This window comes from Phyllobates terribilis, unplaced genomic scaffold, assembly GCF_046119375.1.
Source record: "Phyllobates terribilis strain yellow unplaced genomic scaffold, ASM4611937v1 Scaffold_2__4_contigs__length_985480577, whole genome shotgun sequence".
NCBI classification, from domain to species: Eukaryota; Metazoa; Chordata; class Amphibia; order Anura; family Dendrobatidae; genus Phyllobates; species Phyllobates terribilis.
Genome location: NW_027362762.1, coordinates 445,905,908 through 445,925,814, shown reverse-complemented (window position 1 = coordinate 445,925,814; position 19,907 = coordinate 445,905,908). Strand labels below are relative to the sequence as shown.

The following is a 19,907-nucleotide window of genomic DNA, read 5'->3' as shown; positions in this document are numbered from 1 at the left end:
TCAAATGGAGTGACTGCAGACCTGAACCCCAAGCCTGGATAACCCCTTTAAGTTTCAAAACATTCCCCATTTGCTAGTACATACCAGTCCTTACTTCAGTCCTGGCAAACTAATAGCTAGAACCCCAGGATGGTTGTATAGCATTGTACTATGACATCATGCAACAGCATATAAGTGTGGTATTTATACTATGGGGTTTAAGGGCTAAAGTTTCTTCTCATGCAGAGTGCAAAGTCTGCAAAGGGAGACTTACTGGCAAATGAAATGCTGCCCTGGGAAATTAAACGGGTTGTTCACTACTAGCACAACCCCTTCTTAGTCTGAATGTTTGCCTCTTTAAAATAAAAACACCTTTACTCACCTCCCATGCCAGCGCCATTCCAGTGGTGTCGGCATTTGCGCTCTCGGGGCTCATGTGAGGTTGCTATATCACATGAGCCGTGCGCCCAATTAGCACTGGCGTCACTAACCCCACCTTCGGACGTATAAGAAATCAAATGGGGGTGGGAAAGCAGCTCAATCTTATTGAGCACAAAAACTTGGGCCTCCCCATTCTCAGATGCCGTGGGGTGGGGGTCTCAGGGGTTGAACGCCCACTATGCACTATGCCAAGGGAACATTAGATTGTGATTTAACATGTGACAATTTATAAATGACAGCTTCATATGTAGCGTACTTACAACACATCTGCATGCTTGGAATTTGGACCCTCTTTCTACATGCTTAACATATTTCAAAGCATTAACATTTTTACCAAGCTTTTATAACTGTATAAATGCTGTAACTACTTCAAGATGATTTCAGTATGTTTGAGTAAAAATAAAAATAGATTTTTTTCCTGCTGACTGGTGTGAAAAAGAGGATTTCCAGCTGCATCTGACAGTGGTCTAACTTAAATAACTACAAACTATAGTAAGCGGTCTCCAAGAATATAGTGAATGCCCACCCATGTAGAAGTGTAGCCACAGTCATACTATATACTCACCATGTAAGGGAGAACCAGATGGACTGCTGGACAAACCTGGCACAGGACTGCATCTGCCCCCTTGCTTTGAAGTGAGCTCCTGCTCAATCTCTTCCAGGCCTGCACTTTTCTGAAAGCGACTCATGCGGTTTACCACGCGGGGAGACATATGTGTCCGGACACATGGCTGACCACCATAAGGGTTTATTGGGAATACGTGGGAAGTGCCACGAAGAGTGCTGACCACCACCCATCGGCAATCATGGCTGAAGCAAATGTCCTGCACCTAAAATAAACCACAAGTAACAATTAATGCTTAAAAATTGTAAGCAGTCCAAACCAGGTACTCTTCTGTGAATAACTTCCTAAACAACTTATACAAAAATTTTACATATGTACATTGTCACTTATCCCAAAAATGTAACTCCATAAAACTGAATTATGATTATTGGAGAAATGATTAAAGCATATTACAAACAGATGACAACCATCTAATGCAAGTCTATGGGAAAATCTGCACAGAAAACGAGTATATGCAAGAGCAATTGACATGCTGGGGATCTGAAACACAGGTCAGTTTACCCTGAGTAAAAAGCACAGTGGGCATGAGATTTCTATAAATCCCATCCACATTGCTAAAACTGCATGAAACTCACCAAAAACTCATTGTGGGCACACAGCTGAAACAGGGAAAATGCTGAATTGTAAACATGCGTTTTTGTGTGCGTTTTTTATGCATTTTTCCCCATTCATTAGAATTAGTGAAAAACACTGCAAAAACACTAAAAGAATTAACATGGTGCAGATTTAAAACTGCTTCAAATCAGCAATAAAAAATATGTAACATGTGCATGAGATTTCAGATATCTATTTGGAAGCCAAAATCCGGAGTGGGGCAGTCAGAGGAAAAGTATAATAGAAACACGTCACCACTTCTGCATTTTTCACTAATGATTTCGGTTTACAAATACTGATCTTGTGATCGTGGCCTTAGTATTGTACACAGGTGAAAATTCCATAACCTGTACAATACTAACAAAATCCTGACCTGTTGGAGGGCCTTGAGTAATGAAGTTGAGGAATACTACCCTAAAGAAATTCTGTTTACCTGTACTCCCCAGGGAAGACATGGCCCCATGAGAATAAATACTGTAGTGACATTACTATGATTGACATTTCACTATAGCGGCCCATGATTGGTCAGTCTGGACACATTATGGTCAGTGTTGCAGACTTGTAAAGAGGTGAGGGGATGATGACTCCTTTAGATAATAGTTTTCAGTACACTTGCAGTCCAACGTCATTATTGATTTAATAGGAAGGATTCAATCTCAGATGTTTCATTATTTGTCATTTTGCATGTTTTTTGTTTCTTCTAATAGTCAAGCATGGAGGAACATTTTGGTATATTTTAAGTTTAATGATAATAATAATAAAAGTAATAATAATAAAAAAATAACAATAATATCAGAATCATCGTTATTATCTTGCAGTTACTGCTCTGCACTTCTGATTCTTAGTATAAAGAATTCTGATGGAAAACTATCATCTATGAAAATGTTTACTCAACAAAACGATCACTAATCACTTGCTTACTATTTCTCAAAAGTAATAATAATAACAAAATAATCTTCCTAAAAGTAAACATAGCACATTTGACAATCAAACTTCCACAGCTTACAACAAGTGTTTATGTGCAAGAATGATTATTTTATCTAGACATTGAAATATATATAGATAATTTCTTCCAAGCTGTATGTGCCAGGCTTTGTTAACACATAATTGCTTATATTTGCAGGGACCTGCCAACAGATTAGCCATGTGGGCACTAATGGTCTTTCCTGTATCCCGGATATGTCTGTTCACAATTGTGGAAGGCAAATCTCTAGATATTGTTCTTCCTAAATACCATAAATGTTCAGTTTACAATGCATACTAAAAAATGTTTTTCTTTATTTTAGATCTGAAGACGTATGTAAGAGAAGATGCTCATCTTAGAACACAGATATTTGTTCTTATAAGCATTATTTTTATTTTAATTAGTAGAGTTGATTTTAGGTTCTTTTCATATCATATTGGGGCTAAACATCAGAGGTATTAAGGCAGAACTCCCCGCGTTTGACCGATACAAGTTCCACTGTAAAAATATTGAGGATTTTTTTTCGGTAGTGACTCACTATATAGGAAAATGCAGTTGCTGCTTTCCTTACTATAAAAAAAAAGTTATGTTGATGCACACCACCTCGTTTGACTTCTTTCAAGTGAATGGGGGGGTTTATTGGTATTTTCATTGTGTGCCAGAAGCTTCCCCTGTGCACGTACCAATGCAATACCAAAATGTAATGTAAACCTAGCTTTATGGATGCAAAAGCATTAGTGTTTTGGTAATATTGTATCCAGACATGAGGACTGTTGATGTTGCAGTGTAAGGTAAGGCTGGGTTCACCTACAATTTGCCACTTCTATTTTGCATAATTTTCGGCAGTGTACGCCAATTGGAGGAAGGCAGCAAGATGTTGACGAAGAATGTGCTGCAAGCCTCAAACTAGGCGATAATGGCAGAAATTATGCACTACAGAACACACTGTAACTCTGCCTGCATCATAATAATCCATGGGTTCGCCGGCGCATAAGCCTAAACCTCGTTTTGCGGGGGGTTTGGACACAAGCAACTGAATGTAGCGGCAAATGTAATGTGAACCTAGCCTAACAGAGTGTTATGACTGCACAAGCATACGGATAGAGTACAAACCAGGGGGACAAATACCTGTACCTGACAGACCCCTGTTCAGACTGGTAAAAGCCCTACTCTGCCCCTGGTCTGTCCCTACCTGACCGCGGAGGTTGGCACCCTAAGATAACGCCATGGCGCCCCCAATCGCTGGCAGCTCACCCTGAATGCTCCTAAGGGTTCCTAGTATAGCTATGCCTGTGTAGCAACTCACTCGGGAAAATAGGTAATACACTAAAAACTAACTGGCCCTGCCAGTTCCTCTACAGACTATGCAGTCACTAGTGGTACCAGCGGGTGCATAGATTGACCTAACCACAAACTTGTAGATGGAAACTTTGGCCTAAACAGCCTAAAAGGCAGAAGAGTTGCTTCACATTCCTCCTAAAGAACCGGAGGGCAGAGCAGAGTGTGGATTACCTACAAGAAAAGAAGTGTGCTGAACAAAGGAAAGATCCCAGAGTGAATAAAGTAAATAATGAAAAACCAAACAAAGAATAAAGCAAGTACTGTTAAAAAATATAGTGCCTACTTCCTAATGATAAACAGAAGAAAGGTGCAAAGTATAGCAAAGAAACATCAAAGTTAATACCGTATGTGGAATTTCACAGACTGGCCTCAAACATCAACAGAATGTCAGAACATCCAAATGAATCTATCACCAGCAGGAAACGCCAGCAGGAGGAAAGAATATAAAGCTGCACCCAAAAGATGATAGGCACACAAATGAAAACACTTGTGTTAAGCTATACAGGCTGCAGCCAGAAAAGCAGAACCCAAACACCGAGAGAAAAAGAGTGTCTCCTGTGGCTTGGCCCAAAGAAAAGCTGACCATAGAACACAAACTCAAGGGGTCGAATCCAGGGAAATGACACAGAGACATCACCAAAATTGATCAAGATAGCATAACTTTTCAGAGTCAGGTAACATTAAAGGGAATGTGTTATCATTGTTACCTTCATAATAAAGATGGGAGATAACAAGGAGTCCAATATTGATGAAAAAAATGATGGTCACAAAAAATGATGGTCACAGCTCACCTTCTCCCCTTTCCGCACAGTAACCTCTGCATAGATCACGGAGTATATCCACAAAATTTTCCTTTGGCCCAAGTGGCTTCTGTAAAGCATATTTCTGATCTACAGTTAACAGAGTAGAGCAGCAGCTAAACCAATAGTGACCCCTTTCCTCCACCACTCACCTAAAATGTTTCATGTCAAGAAAATAGAATTAAAAAAAATCAGGAAGTAAAAAAAGATTAAAGAAAAAGATTGTTTGGGCATTTTAATTAAGCATAGATAACAGACTCCCTTTAAGAAAAAAAGTGACTTTCTTACTTCAAGGAAATTTGTTTTACAGCTGTTGAAATAAGCATTGAAAATGTCACCAATTTTTTAAGTGAATATATTTCTAAAGATGCTATTGACATGAAATTCTCACCAGATTTAGATAACAATCCATTCAATTCACACAGGCAAACAAATCAAACTATAGATGTCCATAAATTATGTGTAATAATGAGAAATGGCATAGGTAAAAAGTAAGAAGAACGAGAGGTGCAAAAAGCCATGGAAAGTCATGACACCAGATGAAATCTAACAGTAATTAGAAAGCAATCCTGCCACTTAGTGAAAAATAATTTCACCTGGTTCAACTGATGGCCTATAAAAAGGTGTCTCATTACTAAGATGCCACACAAGAAACATCTCATGATGGGTAAAACCTGTGAGCTGTCTCAAGACCTTCGCAACCTTATTGTTGCAAAACATACTGATGGTATTTGTTACAGAAGAACATCTAAACTACTGAAGGTTCCAGTAAGCACTGTTGGGGTCATAATCTGGAAGTGGAAAGAACATCATTTCACCATAAACCGGCCATGATCAGGTGCTCCTTGCAAGATATCGGACAGAGGAGTGAAAATAATTATCAGAAGAGTTGTCCAAGAGCTAAGGACCCCCTGTGGAGAACTACAGAAAGACCTGGAATCAGTAGTTACAATTGTTTCAAAGAAAACTATAAGTAATGCACTAAACCTCCATGGAATATATGTATGCTCATTACGCAAGACTCCATTGTTGAACAAAAAAGCATGTTCAAGCACATTTAAAGTTTGCTCAACAACATTTAGACAAGCCTGTGAAATGTTGAGAGAATATAGTCTGGTCAGATGAAACCAAAACTGAACTCTTTGGATGCCATAATACACACCATTTTTGGAGGCCAAAAGGCACTGCACATCACTTCAAATACACCATACTAACAATGAAGATTGGAAGTGGGAAGATCATGGTGTGGGGCAGTTTTTCAGCATACGGCACTGGCAAACTTCATATAATTGAAGGAAGGATGAATGGACAAATGTAACAAGACATTCTTGATAAAAATCTGCTGCCATCTCCCATGATGATGAAGATGAAACGAGGATTGACATTTCAGCAAGACAATGATCCCAAACACAAATTTGGTCGTCATAAATGGGTCGCAAGTGTAAGAGCCAGGTAGTGAAGTGGTCGATAAGGGAGGTGGCAAGGCCAGAATGGCAATATATGATGACCACGTTGAGGTTAGAGGGAAACTAGAGTGAACGTTAAAGGAAGGGAGGAAGAGGGAGGGAAGAGGTAGCGTTGGGTTAATAGATAAGTATATAATTCTAAATATATTTTAAGAAAGAAAATTTCTGACATTTAAAGGGAAAATAATTTTAATAGAATGGATAAAAAAAAATCCATGAGGTCCAGTATGTGTAAATCAAATAATTACAACCCTAAACCTTATTTTTTTGCCAGGACCTTTTTAGTTTAGTTAGTATTTGGAAAATTTAAGACAAAGTAAATATATGATCTATATACACTGCTCAAAAAAATAAAGGGAACACTCAAATAACACATCCTAGATCTGAATGAATGAAATATTCTCATTGAATACTTTGTTCTGTACAAAGTTGAATGTGCTGACAACAAAATCACACAAAAATCATCAATGGAAATCAAATTTATTAACCAATTGAGGCCTGGATTTGGAGTCACCCCCAAAATTAAAGTGGAAAAACATACTACAGGCTGATCCAACTTTGATGTAATGTCCTTAAAACAAGTCAAAATGAGGCTCAGTATTGTGTGTGGCCTCCACATGCCTGTATGACCTCCCTACAATGCCTGGGCATGCTCCTGATGAGGTTGTAGATGGTGTCCTGTGGGATCTCCTCCCAGACCTGGACTAAAGCATTCGTCAACTCCTGGACAGTCTGTGGTGCAACGTGACGTTGGTGAATGGAGTGAGACATGATGTCCCAGATGTGCTCAATCGGATTCAGGTCTGGGAAACGGGCGGGCCAGTCCATAGCTTCAATGCCTTCATCTTGCAGGAACTGCTGACAGACTCCAGCCACATGAGGTCTGGCATTGTCCTACATTAGGAGGAACCCAGGGCCAACTGCACCAGCATATGGTCTCACAAGGGGTCTGAGAATCTTATCTCGGTACCTAATGGCAGTCAGGCTATCTCTGGCGAGCACATGGAGAGCTGTGCGGCCCTCCAAAGAAATGCCACACCACACCATTACTGACCCACTGCCAAACCGGTCATGCTGAAGGATGTTGCAGGCAGCAGATCGCTCTCCACGGCATCTCCAGATTCAGTCACATGTGCTCAGTGTGAACCTGCTTTAATCTGTGAAGAGCACAGGGCGCCAGTGGCGACTTTGCCAATCCTGGTGTTCTGTGGCAAATGCCAAGCATTCTGCACGGTGTTGGGCTGTGAGCACATCCCCCATCTGTGGACGTCGGGCCCTTATACCACCCTCATGGTGTCGGTTTCTAACCGTTTGTGCAGACACATGCACATTTGTGGCCTGTTGGAGGTCATTTTGCAGGGCTCTGGCAGTGCTCCTCCTGTTCCTCCTTGCACAAAGGTGGAGGTAGAGGTTCTGCTGCTTGGTTGTTGCCCTCCTACGGCCCCCTCCAGGTCTCCTGGTGTACTGGCCTGTCTCCTGGTAGCACCTCCAGCCTCTGGACACTACGCTGACAGACACAGCAAACCTTCTTGCCACAGCTCGCATTGATGTGCCATCCTGGATGAGCTGCACTACCTGAGCAACTTTTGTGGATTGTAGAGTCCGTCTTATGCTACCACGAGTGTCAAAGCACAACCAACATTCAAAAGTGACCAAAACATCAGCCAGAAAGCATTGGTACTGAGATGTGGTCTGTGGTCCCCACCTGCAGAACCACTCCTTTATTGAGGGTGTCTTGTTAATTGCCAATAGTTTCCATCTATTGTCTATTCCATTTGCACAACAGCATGTAAAATTGATTGTCAATCAGTGTTGCTTCCTAAGTGGACAGTTTGATTTCAAAGAAGTTTGATTTACTTTGAGTTATATTCTGTTGTTTAAGTGTTCCCTTTATTTTTTTGAGCAGTGTATATGACGCGCCCCCTGGGCCTGTGCTGCTGCTGCTGTGCAGGGGGAATACCCGGAGCCGGATCGCTGGGGGTTGTAGTTCTCCGTGGCGGTGACCCGGTCCGTGCCCAGGGTGGTCAAACCAGTGGCAGTCTAAATGTTGTAATAAGTGTCCGACTACGCCACCCGTGGATTGCGGTCAGTGGGGACCGCCGCTGCGCTGCAGACCGCTGAGGCTGATGTTGTTTGCGCAGCCGAGTATGGGATGACTCCCCACGGGAGAAGTATTGCCTCAGGGCAGCTAATGTGGAAGATGATGGGAGTGATGGTGTGAGGGTCCCAGTGCTAATGGTGCAGGAGCGGCAAGGAATCACAGAGACGTGAGGTGCAGTTCAGGGTCTTTACTGATGGTACAAGGCAGACCCTCCCGGGAGTACTGGCTAGTATAAGGGGCCTGGTCAGTCTGCGAGCAAGCAGGAGTTCCCCTGGCCAGGTGGAGTTGTAGGCCTCCCCATTTATCTGCACTCTTCCTGGCTACCTTGCTGTCAGCGGTTACAAGTAGCCCACGTCCCTGAGTATACCGTGTGGTGCTCACCCGTATGGCTGGTGACTTGGGGCCTTCTGTTAGCCTCCGCTCCTGGATGGCGGCGCTGGTCCCTTCTTTGTGACTGAGCCTCCGGGCTTCTATGGCCAGAGGACCTGGAATCCCCTGCCGGCTGGTTTCTGCTGCTGGGTGTATATCAGTCCCCACAGCCTCGGACTCCTGTGTCCGGTTTTAGTGTCTTCGTCCAGGGCGAGCTCTGCTCAGCTCCAGCCCCTGGACTTCAGCTACTGCTCCTCCAGAGCTCCTGATCTCACTTTCCCTGTGTCTGGAACTTCACACACTAATCCCGCCCCAGACCCAGTTTATAAGGGCAGATTCCTCCCCTCCCAGGTCTGGGTGGGCCGTGTTGCATGTTTAGGGATCCTGACCAGAGAAACCTCCCACTTGCTCTCAGACATAATATCTCTATTACTGTGGCAACCAGACCCCTGGGGTGTCACATATAATCAATATAGAAACCAGAGGCAGACATATCATTGGTGCAACTTATGCATCTGCACAGGGGCCCAAGAGATAAGGGGGTCACTTCTTCCTCCAAAGCAGGTGGAATTGTGCATTCTAATGAGATATTAAACTGCAAAGAGCCCATTTATTGTTCTTGCACAGGAGCCCTCTTCTGTCTGTATCCGCTCCTGCTAGAAACTTCATCTGAATAAACAGACTAGAAGAAAGCAACAATATCTTCTTTACTAATAAGTGATGTCTTATAATTTGCCATGAAAAGCAATTTGCTGCCATGTAAAGCTCCACTTTAATGATGAGTCAGGGTTCAAGAGGGATACAGCCTGTGCACACAATACTGACCTGGAAACACGCTGATGAATAGACATTCTTAGCAATCATAATATACAATGGCAGCATACTGCACGGCTCTAAATTAGGCTCCCCTGATATTTTCCGATATGAAGTATCTCAAAATCTACAATCAAGAAATTGCTGCTGTAATTCATAAGGGAGGTTAACCCATCCACTACTTATGTAAATCAAACATATGTTTCGTTCATAATCCATAACTTTTTACTGAATTGAGTCCGTCTTCCTTGTGGTAATATCGCATTCACATATAATCTGAAACAAGATGATTACAAGTGCTTTATTTTGTCTAATCTATGGAGCTTTACATTGTGTTTTTATGCGGTTCGCGTAATATTAACCAACTTGAAAGAGTGAGAGTGAACTCAACGTTCCTTTAAAATTATTAGTACTCTATTAAAGACAAGACCAGACAGTGAAGGAATATTTTTCTACAGATAAGCAATCTGTCATTAATCTCAAGGTTGTCAGGTTCAAAGAATCAGCCCAGTTCATCCCAAAGACATTCAGGGTCTTACTGGGCTACCTAGCACATGGTTAGTGTCAGCACCAACAAGTTTACTTTAAACTTGTTGATGGGGTCCATTGCTAGCTTTACTATTGGGTCCTATGAACTTGAGTTACATCTCTGATTATATTATCATAAAAAAAAGAACTAAGCTAAATATAGTTTTGATAAAAAAAGAAAAATAATCTTACAGCGGTACCATATGCATTTCCATGAACTACTGGTAATGAATCTGCCGGAATGAGCATTTCAAACTTAATATGTAACATATTCCTAATGCTGCACAAGAGGAATGTGTACATAACACTTAGAATCTGATAAATTAGCTGTTTACACAAATCTCTTGTGTAACCTTGTATGCATGAATCCCTGGAGCCGGAATATGTGCACAGGCCAAAAATGGAAGTTAGTACACATGGGAACCCAGCTGTTTAGCCCAGTGAGGGAAAGGGTCATGTCTACTCAGCAGTGACAATGGATCTTAAGGAGAGCATCTAACATGAAAATTATAAGAAAGATTAAGAATAAATTTATATTACTAGAATACAATGTTTTCAACCTTGCAAATAATCAAAAGTCATAAAGACAACTTCATATAATGGTTACAGGTAACCCAATTTGGTTCAGATTTTGATGTGCTTTTTCATTTTTTCTTAAACATAAGGCTATGTTCACACATGTTGGGTTTTCCAGCGTCACAAATCTGCAGCAAAATCCAATCTCTGGCAGGAAATCAGCTGCGTCAAAAACGCAGGTTTTGCTGTTTTTTTTGTGCGTTTTTTTTTTAACCATTTTTTTCACTGTCCTTCTATCTCTATTTATGCATGTACATAAAATTCTGTGAAAAAAAAGAACCCCATTCTATTTTGCCATCAAAAAAGCTGAAAAAACGCTGATGCAAATTTTGGTGCGTTTTTTTATGCGTTTCTTTCACCACCCATTACTTTCTATGGGTGAAAAAAATGCTGAAAGAAGTGACATACTCTATTTTCCAAAAACCCAACCAAGGCACAAAATACACAACAAAAAAACAAGATGTGTGAACAGAGAATTCTGGTCTCTCATAGACTTTGCTGGTACTGCAAAACGCAGCTGAAAATTTGCATAAAAATCTGCAGCAAAAAACGCTGTAAAACCTAACATGTATGAACATAGCCTAAGAAAAGGCTTAGTTTACGGCTAAACGGCGACATTTATCACGCACCACTGAAGTCTCAGCAACACATTGCAACATTGAATATAATGATTTCCTGTGGTGTCACGTTGCGACTGAGACAAAGAGTTAAAAATATTTCCAAATATATTGGATATTATTCCTACTGGTCGCAAGTTGCAAGCGACACACTTTCCATGGATTTCAATGCAACTCGAGAGAGGCTTGTCTGCAACTTGACTGCTTTATTCATAGGAAAATTAGAGCTCTTAAATAGTCGCAGACAAGTTGCACAAGTGTTTTAGTCGAGCAACTTCTCTGAGAGTTGCTGTTGTGCGACAAAAACATTGTCACAGTGTAATCCAAGCCTTATACTTTCTCACTTTTAGTTTTGCGTTCCAACATTACAAATATCAAATAGTTTTTTTTCTCAGTTTGTCTTATTTTCTATAAACCTAGAATGCATAGAACAGCATAGCTCATTCATATTCTGTTGTCATTTTGTTATGCAGGTCACAAACGGAAATTGGATGTAATTGGTGACATCCCCACCATCATCCAGGTTGTCATTCAAAGATGTATAATTCACAGGAGAAAACTGTGATCAAAGCCTTGCAAGAAATAAATGTATTATGTCATTGAGAACCCCAAAAAATCAAATTTAAAGGGTTATTCCCATCTCCAAGATCCTATCCCAATATGTAGTAGGTGTAATAATAATAATATTAGCAAATACCTCCAATTAGAAATGTAGTGTAGTATTTTTGATTCGCTATGTCTCTTTCCTCATGTGCAGGCATTGCAGGACCTTAGGTATCCACGGTTACGACCACTAGCAACTAGCTAACTTACTGTAACTTTATCAGTGGATGTAACCATGGATACCTAAGGTCCTGCAATGCCTGCACATGAGGAAAGAGACATAGCGAATCAGAAAAACTGTACTACATTTCTAATTGGTAGGTATTTGATAATATTATTATTAATACATCTACTACATATTTGTATAGGATCTTGGAAATGGGAATTCTCCTTTAAAGGGAATCTGTCATTAGGATCAACCCTCCTAAGCCGTCTGTATGGGCATGCTGGTCATAGGAAGCTGAATAAAATGATACCTTGAAATCTACGATCCAATGTTTTATTTAAGAGAAATCCACGTTTTTCTTATATGTCAATGAGCTGTTCAGTTCTATGGGCTGGACACTGATCTGCATGAAATCAGTCTCCAGAGATTATTTTTAATAAAGGGGGAGTTACCAGTGTGAGACATGTAATTAACACAGAACTGTAGAACTGAACTTTGTCTCCTTACAAAGACATTTGTTGCAGCTTGCACAGCTCTACTATATTGCAACAATACTGCAACCCTGTCTGCTTGTGAGATGGAAGCTAAAGCTCAGAGAAGACACCTGCAGATGTTATAATCACACACAGCTCAGTAGTGAGATCAGGAGAGCCGAGAGATGCCATTACATATCACCCTTGAAGTACCTCTTTTTTTTTTTTAAATAATCTCTTAAGGCAGATTCTCATGCAGATCAGTGTCCGGCCCATAGTCCTAAAGAGCTCATTTACATATGAGAAAAACATGGATTTCTCTGAAATAAGACATTGGATTCATTCAGCTTCCTATGACCTCATTGCCCGTATAGATGGCTTAGGAAAGTTGATACTACTGACAGATTCCTTTTAAACTAAAGTTAAAAGTTCATGTGTTATGTGTAGATTTCTCTGCAAATCCACTTCATTGTATAGGGGGAAATCTACTGTAAAATCCACTATATCATCTCATTTTCATGCAGATTATTCCACTACATGTGAATGAGGCTTTCAGGGTCCTATCAACTTGAAGTGTACTGTTAATCATTGTAGGTTGGAAGTGCAGAATCACAAATCCTAAGCAAATCCACCATGTCTGCACATTGATTACAGGGTGTTCAATATCAATTACAAAAAAAATGACATTTGAAACTTGCAACATTATAGCTTTTCTCTTTAAGAGGTTGACCCCTTTCTCTTATTAGTGCAGCTTTCCTTACAAATTGCACAGCTCATCTGTCCATATAATGGCTGCTGGTGGAGCAGCATGTGACCAGACCTGACCATCAACCTCCTCCATTAAAAAAGCCACTTTCCCATATTAAGTGCTTTACAATTGGAGGAGGCTGATGGACTGATCTGGTCACATGCTTTTCCACCAGCAGCCATTATATGGACAGAGGAGCTGTGCAGTTTGTGGGGAAAGCTGCACCAACAAGAGACAATGGTCAACCTTATAAACATTAAAGGAAAACTTTTATGTAGGCTAACGCTATGTATCTGCAGATATAGGGTTAATCTGCAGGTAAATAGAATTAGAAAGGTGCCCTGCCACTGTTCTAAAACCGCGGCTCGCAGGAGAAAATTAACTTTATTCCTCCCAGGAGCCACCAGCTTTCAGTCATACAGATATGCCGGCATGGCTACAGTCACCGCTCACTGTGCTGTGAGTGGTGGCTGTAAAAATGCCCCAGCATTGACTGATATGTACTGCAGAGCCAGCTGTCAATCATAGTGCCAGGGTGTGCCTACAGACACCGCTCACTGTGTACCGAGTGGTGACTCTAGCTGTGGTGGCACATCTGTAAGACTGAAAGCTGGCAGCTCCCAGGAGGGATAAAGTTAATTTTCTTCAGGGAGCAGCACTTTCACTACAGTAGCTGGGCACCTTTTCAAAAGTTATTTTCCAGCAAATTAACCCTACATTTGCAGGTAAATAGCATTATCCAATGTGATAGGTTCCCTTTAAATCCTGATGAACCGGTTGATTTCTCTGAGACTGGACAACCATCCAATGTGTATGACAACCATTCAATGTGTATCCCTCGAACTGTTCCCTGACAGATGACACCAGGAGAGAGAAAGATTAGAAACAATTCAGATTAAATTCTAAATTGGATATAATAAACTATTTTACTTAAAGGGAATCTGTCACCAGAAAAAATGCTATTAACCTGCAGATATGGGGTTAATCTGCAGGTTAATAGTGTTATTAACCTGGGCGGAGCCCACATTTAGCCAAATGGAGAAAATGAACTTTATTCTCCCCGGCAGCGTTCCAGTTTCAGTCAAGGTGGCGGCGTCGTGCTGGTTCAGTCACCGCTCTGAGTATGCAGAATGCAGCTGAAACCGTGCCCTTGGCCCTGACTGAAACTGGCTCAGAATTAGGGTCGGCTGTCAGTCAGGGCCAGGGGCATGGTTATAGCCGCCGGTGACTGAACCCGGAACGCTGCCAGGGGGAATAAAGTTAATTTTCTCCCCGAAGCGCTCGGGTAAGTGCAGGCGCCGGGCAGGTTAATAACGCGATTAAGCTGCAGATTAACCCCATATTTACAGGTTAATAGAGTTTTTTTTTCCTGGTGACATGTTCCCTTTAAAAAATATTGCCAAGGTAAAGTCTCTGGCGGAATCTTAGTCTTTATTTGTACTTTTTTTGCCATATGACGTCTAACCTAGTAGCTACCCACTAGCAGACTACAGCACAGCACTCACTATAATGCTACCAAGTTTACATAGCTGATAAGAAAATTAGTATTTTAAGACTTTTTTAGTATGTTAGCTATTGAAGCTCAAAATGTTACATTTTTATAAGGCGTGTTACTTTACTGACTTATGAGCACACAAAACTGTGCTGGAAATGTTTATAAGGTCCTGGGCAGTGAAAAACCATGCATATCAATGGAGATATTTCCCTTTAAGTTACAGCTGGAATCTGTTATTTGACAACTGATAAAATCAGTTACATTCTGCAAATGTGGCATGTGCCTGGTTCTCTACGTGCTGAAAAGTCTGATATCTCTGTGACTTAGTAAATATGAACTTGTTAGTTTACTCAGGTCATATGTGATAAGACTCACTTTAATGTTTTACCTCTACTTGTCAGCAGCACATGGCAGTGTCTAGTTTATCTTATTTGATATTTGCTAATGCTTCCAGGGGTCAGTTATAGTCACAGTTTTTTGGTGCAAAACAAGCAAAAGTCATAAGTAGACGCAAGATAACAGAAGGTTTTGGGCATAAGCCCTGGAGTGCTGTCATCATCAAGTATTTGTTCTCTTTCCAGATAATACTGGGTTCAGGTGCATTTCTCTGTGTTTATATAACAAGATCAAAAAGAACCGTAAAGAACGTGACCAGTGGCCCACTTTATCTAGGAGGAGGTCTAGCTTCTGATCTCAGTCTGTATACTGAACATCCTGTTTACCAGCTGTCCCAAGAGAAGTAGCGCTTACAAAATTGTTCATAGCTCGTAGATCTCACTCTATAGTGAATCTCCATTTTACTCTTAATCAGAGTAGCTAGGGGTTCAGCTCAGGGGGGTAAACATCTGAGTGGGCTCCTAACCGGTAACCCTGATTACAACTATAGTGGCGCACTGATATACTACTCCTGCTCTTTGGCACAATAACGGCGCTTCGCATAGTGCTTCTCATAATAATGCCCACCCCTGTGCTCCTTACATAGTAATAATGCCTCCTTTGTGCCCTATAGATGGTAAAATTGCCCCCTGGAAAATATTAATGTCCTGTGCAAGTGCCCTAGAAAACAGTGTCCTCATTTTGCCCCTTTGATGGCCACAATAGTCTGAGGGCCCCTATAACAATAATGCTTAAGTGCCCACTTAAAGGGAACTTGTCAGGTCCTGTGTACTATGTAAACTGCCCCCATTGTGTTGTTAGTGATGCAATGTGCATCACTAACACACTTTTTTTCAATAAAATTGGCGCTAAAATCATGAGTATAAAGCACTTTATATGTTTATATTATACCTGCTCATTTATTCATAGGGGTGTGATTCCTCGCTTTCATTCAGGGTTGGCGCCGCCCACGTATTTGAATTCTGCTCCTGGCACGCGCTGAAGTATGGGGCGCTTGTGCAGTATGTCATGGCCAGCCAGGAAAGCTTGTAGCACTAGCCGGGAGCAGAATTCAAACGCGTAGGCGGCGCCAGCCTTGACTGAATGCGAGGAATCACACTCCTATGACTATATGAGCAGGTAGGATATAAACATATAAAGTGTTTTATACTCATGATATTAATGCTGATTTTAATGAAAAAAGTGTGTTAGTGATGCACATTGCATCACTAACAATGCAATGGGGCAGTTTACGTAGTACACAGCTCCTGATGCACAGCTCCTCTATACACAGTATGGTGGGCCCACAGCTCTCTTATACAGAGTATGATGTCCCCTCCACTACATACAGTATGATGGGCTCATAGCTCCTCTATACATAACATGATGTCCCCACAGCTCCCCCAAAACACATTATAATGACCCCTACAGAAGCTCTCACACGGTATAATGGCCCCCACAGTAGAACCCACACTGTATAATGGCCCCCACTGGCCCTCAAACTGTATAATGGCCCCCACATTAGCTCCCATGCTGTATAATGGCTCCCGCACTTTGATGACTCCTACCGATGTCTCTACAATATATGAGAGCCCCATATGCTGTATGAGGGCCCCCACAGCAGTCCCCACATTGTGTAATTGTGCACGCCGATACAGTTAAGGATAACATAGCTCCTTGAGGGCCCCTCTGAGTGTGGGGCCCGATGCTACCGCACCCTCTGTTCCCCCCTTCCCATAGCTACGCTACTGCTCTTAATGTATAAATTTTTCAAATGTCCTGGTCGCAGTGCAATAAGGTAGGACAATCCCATAAATAACATCCCACAAGAGATTAGCCAAGTGCTGTGACAAGTAATATTTTCCAACAAATCACTATTTGCCTTACATTCCATTGGAGCTGGAAGAAAGATTGTTTCTTCTGGCTCAGACGGAATATGAAGGCTGCAGTTGACATCCTCCACTGGAAGAGGAAGCCAGGATACCGAGATTGTAAGACAAAAATTGTTGCCGCAAAACAGCGGCCGACCAGGAAGTGAGTACATGTTCCTTGTTTTAATACCCTTGTGGGCCCTACCACTGACACTGCCACCACGTTTCACTGTAGGCACCATGTATTTTTCTTTATACTCCTCACTTTGTTACACCATAAAGTTTTGAAGTCATCAGTTTCAAAAACATTTATCCTGGTCTCATTGCTCCAGAGTATAGAATCCTAGTAGTTTTCATATTTTTCAGCATGGGCCCTGGCAAATTGTAGGTGGGCTTTTTTGTTCAAGGGCTTTAGGAGAGGATTCCTTCCTGGACAACACACATGCATGCTATTCCTCTGCAGTGTATGCCATATTGTGTCACGGGAAACACTCACCCTGGTTTAGCTTTATACTACCTTAGCTAATTGAATATCGATTTTTTTCAATACCAATCATCAGAAGACGTTCCTGTTTAAGTGTTAACTTCCGTGGTCGGACTGAACGTCTTTGTGAGACGGTTGTAGTTCTATGTTTGTTAAATTTTTGCTACAGTACAGTATTCTGACTGATAAATAAAGCTTTGATGATATTCTTGTAGGTAGCCTTCACATTTCTTATGTAAAGAAATTACTCAGGTCCTGTGACTCTTCCATATGGCGCCATTGCTGACAAAACAGAAAACAGCACAACAAGTTGTTTTTCTTCATAATTTATCCAAAAATATTTCATCCAGTATATACAAGTAATAGAAATAACTTTGCAGTATAGTCACCTTTGTGAACAAATCACCCAGACTGCGATACGAGCTTGAGCAAGCTTCCGACATGCAGACAGATCCTGGTTGTGGGTAATCCCTGTGCAGACTTGCACTTCCATAGATTGAGCAGGAGAGCAGAGACACTGACCGACGATGAGGGAAACACACCTGTGGCGACGTTTCGGGGGATTTCACTATTTCTCAAGGGCTTATGAAGAAAAAACACTTGTGCCGTTTTCTGTTTTGTATGGACTACAGCCAGTAAGTGGGAGCAACAACAATGCGGCTAATATAGGTGTGGGCCTTTAGTATTAAATAAGCCACTTTTTCAATTTTTGGAGTGACGTGACAGCATGAAATGGGAAGACATTTTCTTTAAAGGGAACCTGTCACCAGAAATAAAGCTATTAACCTACAGATATGCAGTTAATCTGCAGGTTAACAGCGTTATTATGCTGCCCAGCGCCCACAAGCAGCCGAATACAGCGGGGAGAAAATTAACTTTATTCTCTCCGCCAGCATTCAGGTTCAGTCATGGAGATGAGGGCGCCGCTGGTTCAGTCACCGCTCTGAGTATACAAAGCGGCCACTGTAACCATGCCCCCGGCCCTGACTGACAGCTGAGCACCAATGCAGAGGGAATGTCAGTTAGGGCCGGTTACAGCGGCCGTGCCCGTCCCCATGACTGAAACCGAATTATGGGGAGAATAAAGTTAATTTTCTCCCCACTGCATTTGGCTGTGTGCAGGCGCCGGGCACAATAATAATGCTGATGACCTTCAAATTAACCCGATATCTGCAGGTTAATAGCATTATTGCTGGTGACAGGTTCCCTTTAAGTAACGCCCCTTTATAGTCAACTGTCTGCTGGACACCTGATTAATGGATAATTAGACTTGCCTGTGGTCGAATTCTGATTAATTTGAATTTTGTAGTCTAAACTTTAGCTTTGCACCTAAGACTTTAATTGGGGGTGTACTCATTTTTGCAACATTGTTTTGAATTAATTTGTTAGAAAAATTACTTTTTTGAGTTTGCAAAATAACACATCTTGTCTGCAATCAATGCCCCACATTTGTGGGAGTATTTTGTGGTATGGTATCCAACAGAATATGTTGATTCTGAAAGGAAACTAAAGGTTTTCTGTCAAATCTGTTGGAGTGTACTCATTTATGCTGAGCATGATAAATACATATTTCCTTTATGAAGCTGCAAAGGTATTATATACCTATTTCTTTAAATAATTTCATGTTCCACTCCTTGTGGATATGTTTCAAAGATTCACTTTCGTCTACCTGCTGACTGACTCCTGTGGGAAAAAAGGACAGTGGACTTGGTGAACTCAACGAGTATTACATATCAGGTATAGCTCTCACAGGTCTCGTCTAGGCTAGACAAACCCCACTGATCCTCAATTCTATTTAATGAGCTTTATGTACAGTTGCTGTATTGAGAGACCATTCTATTATTTACCAGCATGAGGACCTCCAATTATTATTAACACAAGTAACACAAGGCTGAAGCCTCCTTCCTCACTGACTTCTTATTCCGATTGGAATGAATCCATTTTAATACCTTATTTTCACATTAGTGATTCATCAGTATTGGCAAACTCAAACCAGGAGTGGCTCCAAAACAGAGCAGGGACGTCACGTGTGTATCAGATTTGACAGACAGTCATACGGGGTCCGACTGTAGAAGGTCCCTGCATTTGGCCTTGCAAACATCTTCATGATCCCTCTCCCTTTAGGACCCAGAGGTGACCCTCACCTTGCTTGTGGTTTCTACCTTTAGGACCCAGCTGTGATCCTCACCTACTGATGCTAATTAGCACGCCCTTGCTGTATTTTTAAATACACTTAGTTTCTCCAGAGTTGCTGGTGATAGAGTGAGTCTTATCTATTCAGGCCTGGAATTCTAGTAGTCGGCTAGAATTTTCTTTGCCGTGTGCTCTTGGTGTCATCTTGAAGATAAGTGTATTCCCTTGTTAATTTTCCTTGTGTGTACTTTAGTTTGCAGTGAGGCTGACTGTTGCTCACCACTCCCCCTCCCTACCTAGGGCCTAGCTTTAGGGTTAGCTAGGGCCAGGTTTCCTGCTCGGCAA

General features: G+C 41.5%; 1 protein-coding gene across 7 annotated transcripts in view; it reads right to left on the bottom strand.

Annotated features, from left to right (window-relative positions):
* Positions 1–19,907, bottom strand: part of BCAS3 (BCAS3 microtubule associated cell migration factor) — a 1,370,469-nt gene that overhangs the window by 874,265 nt on the left and 476,297 nt on the right. For all 7 annotated transcript variants that reach the window (XM_073665482.1, XM_073665487.1, XM_073665488.1 and 4 more), the window contains one exon: positions 986–1,250. In XM_073665482.1, the coding sequence (XP_073521583.1) occupies positions 986–1,250 (265 nt within the window). The remainder of the gene's footprint in view (positions 1–985; positions 1,251–19,907) is intronic.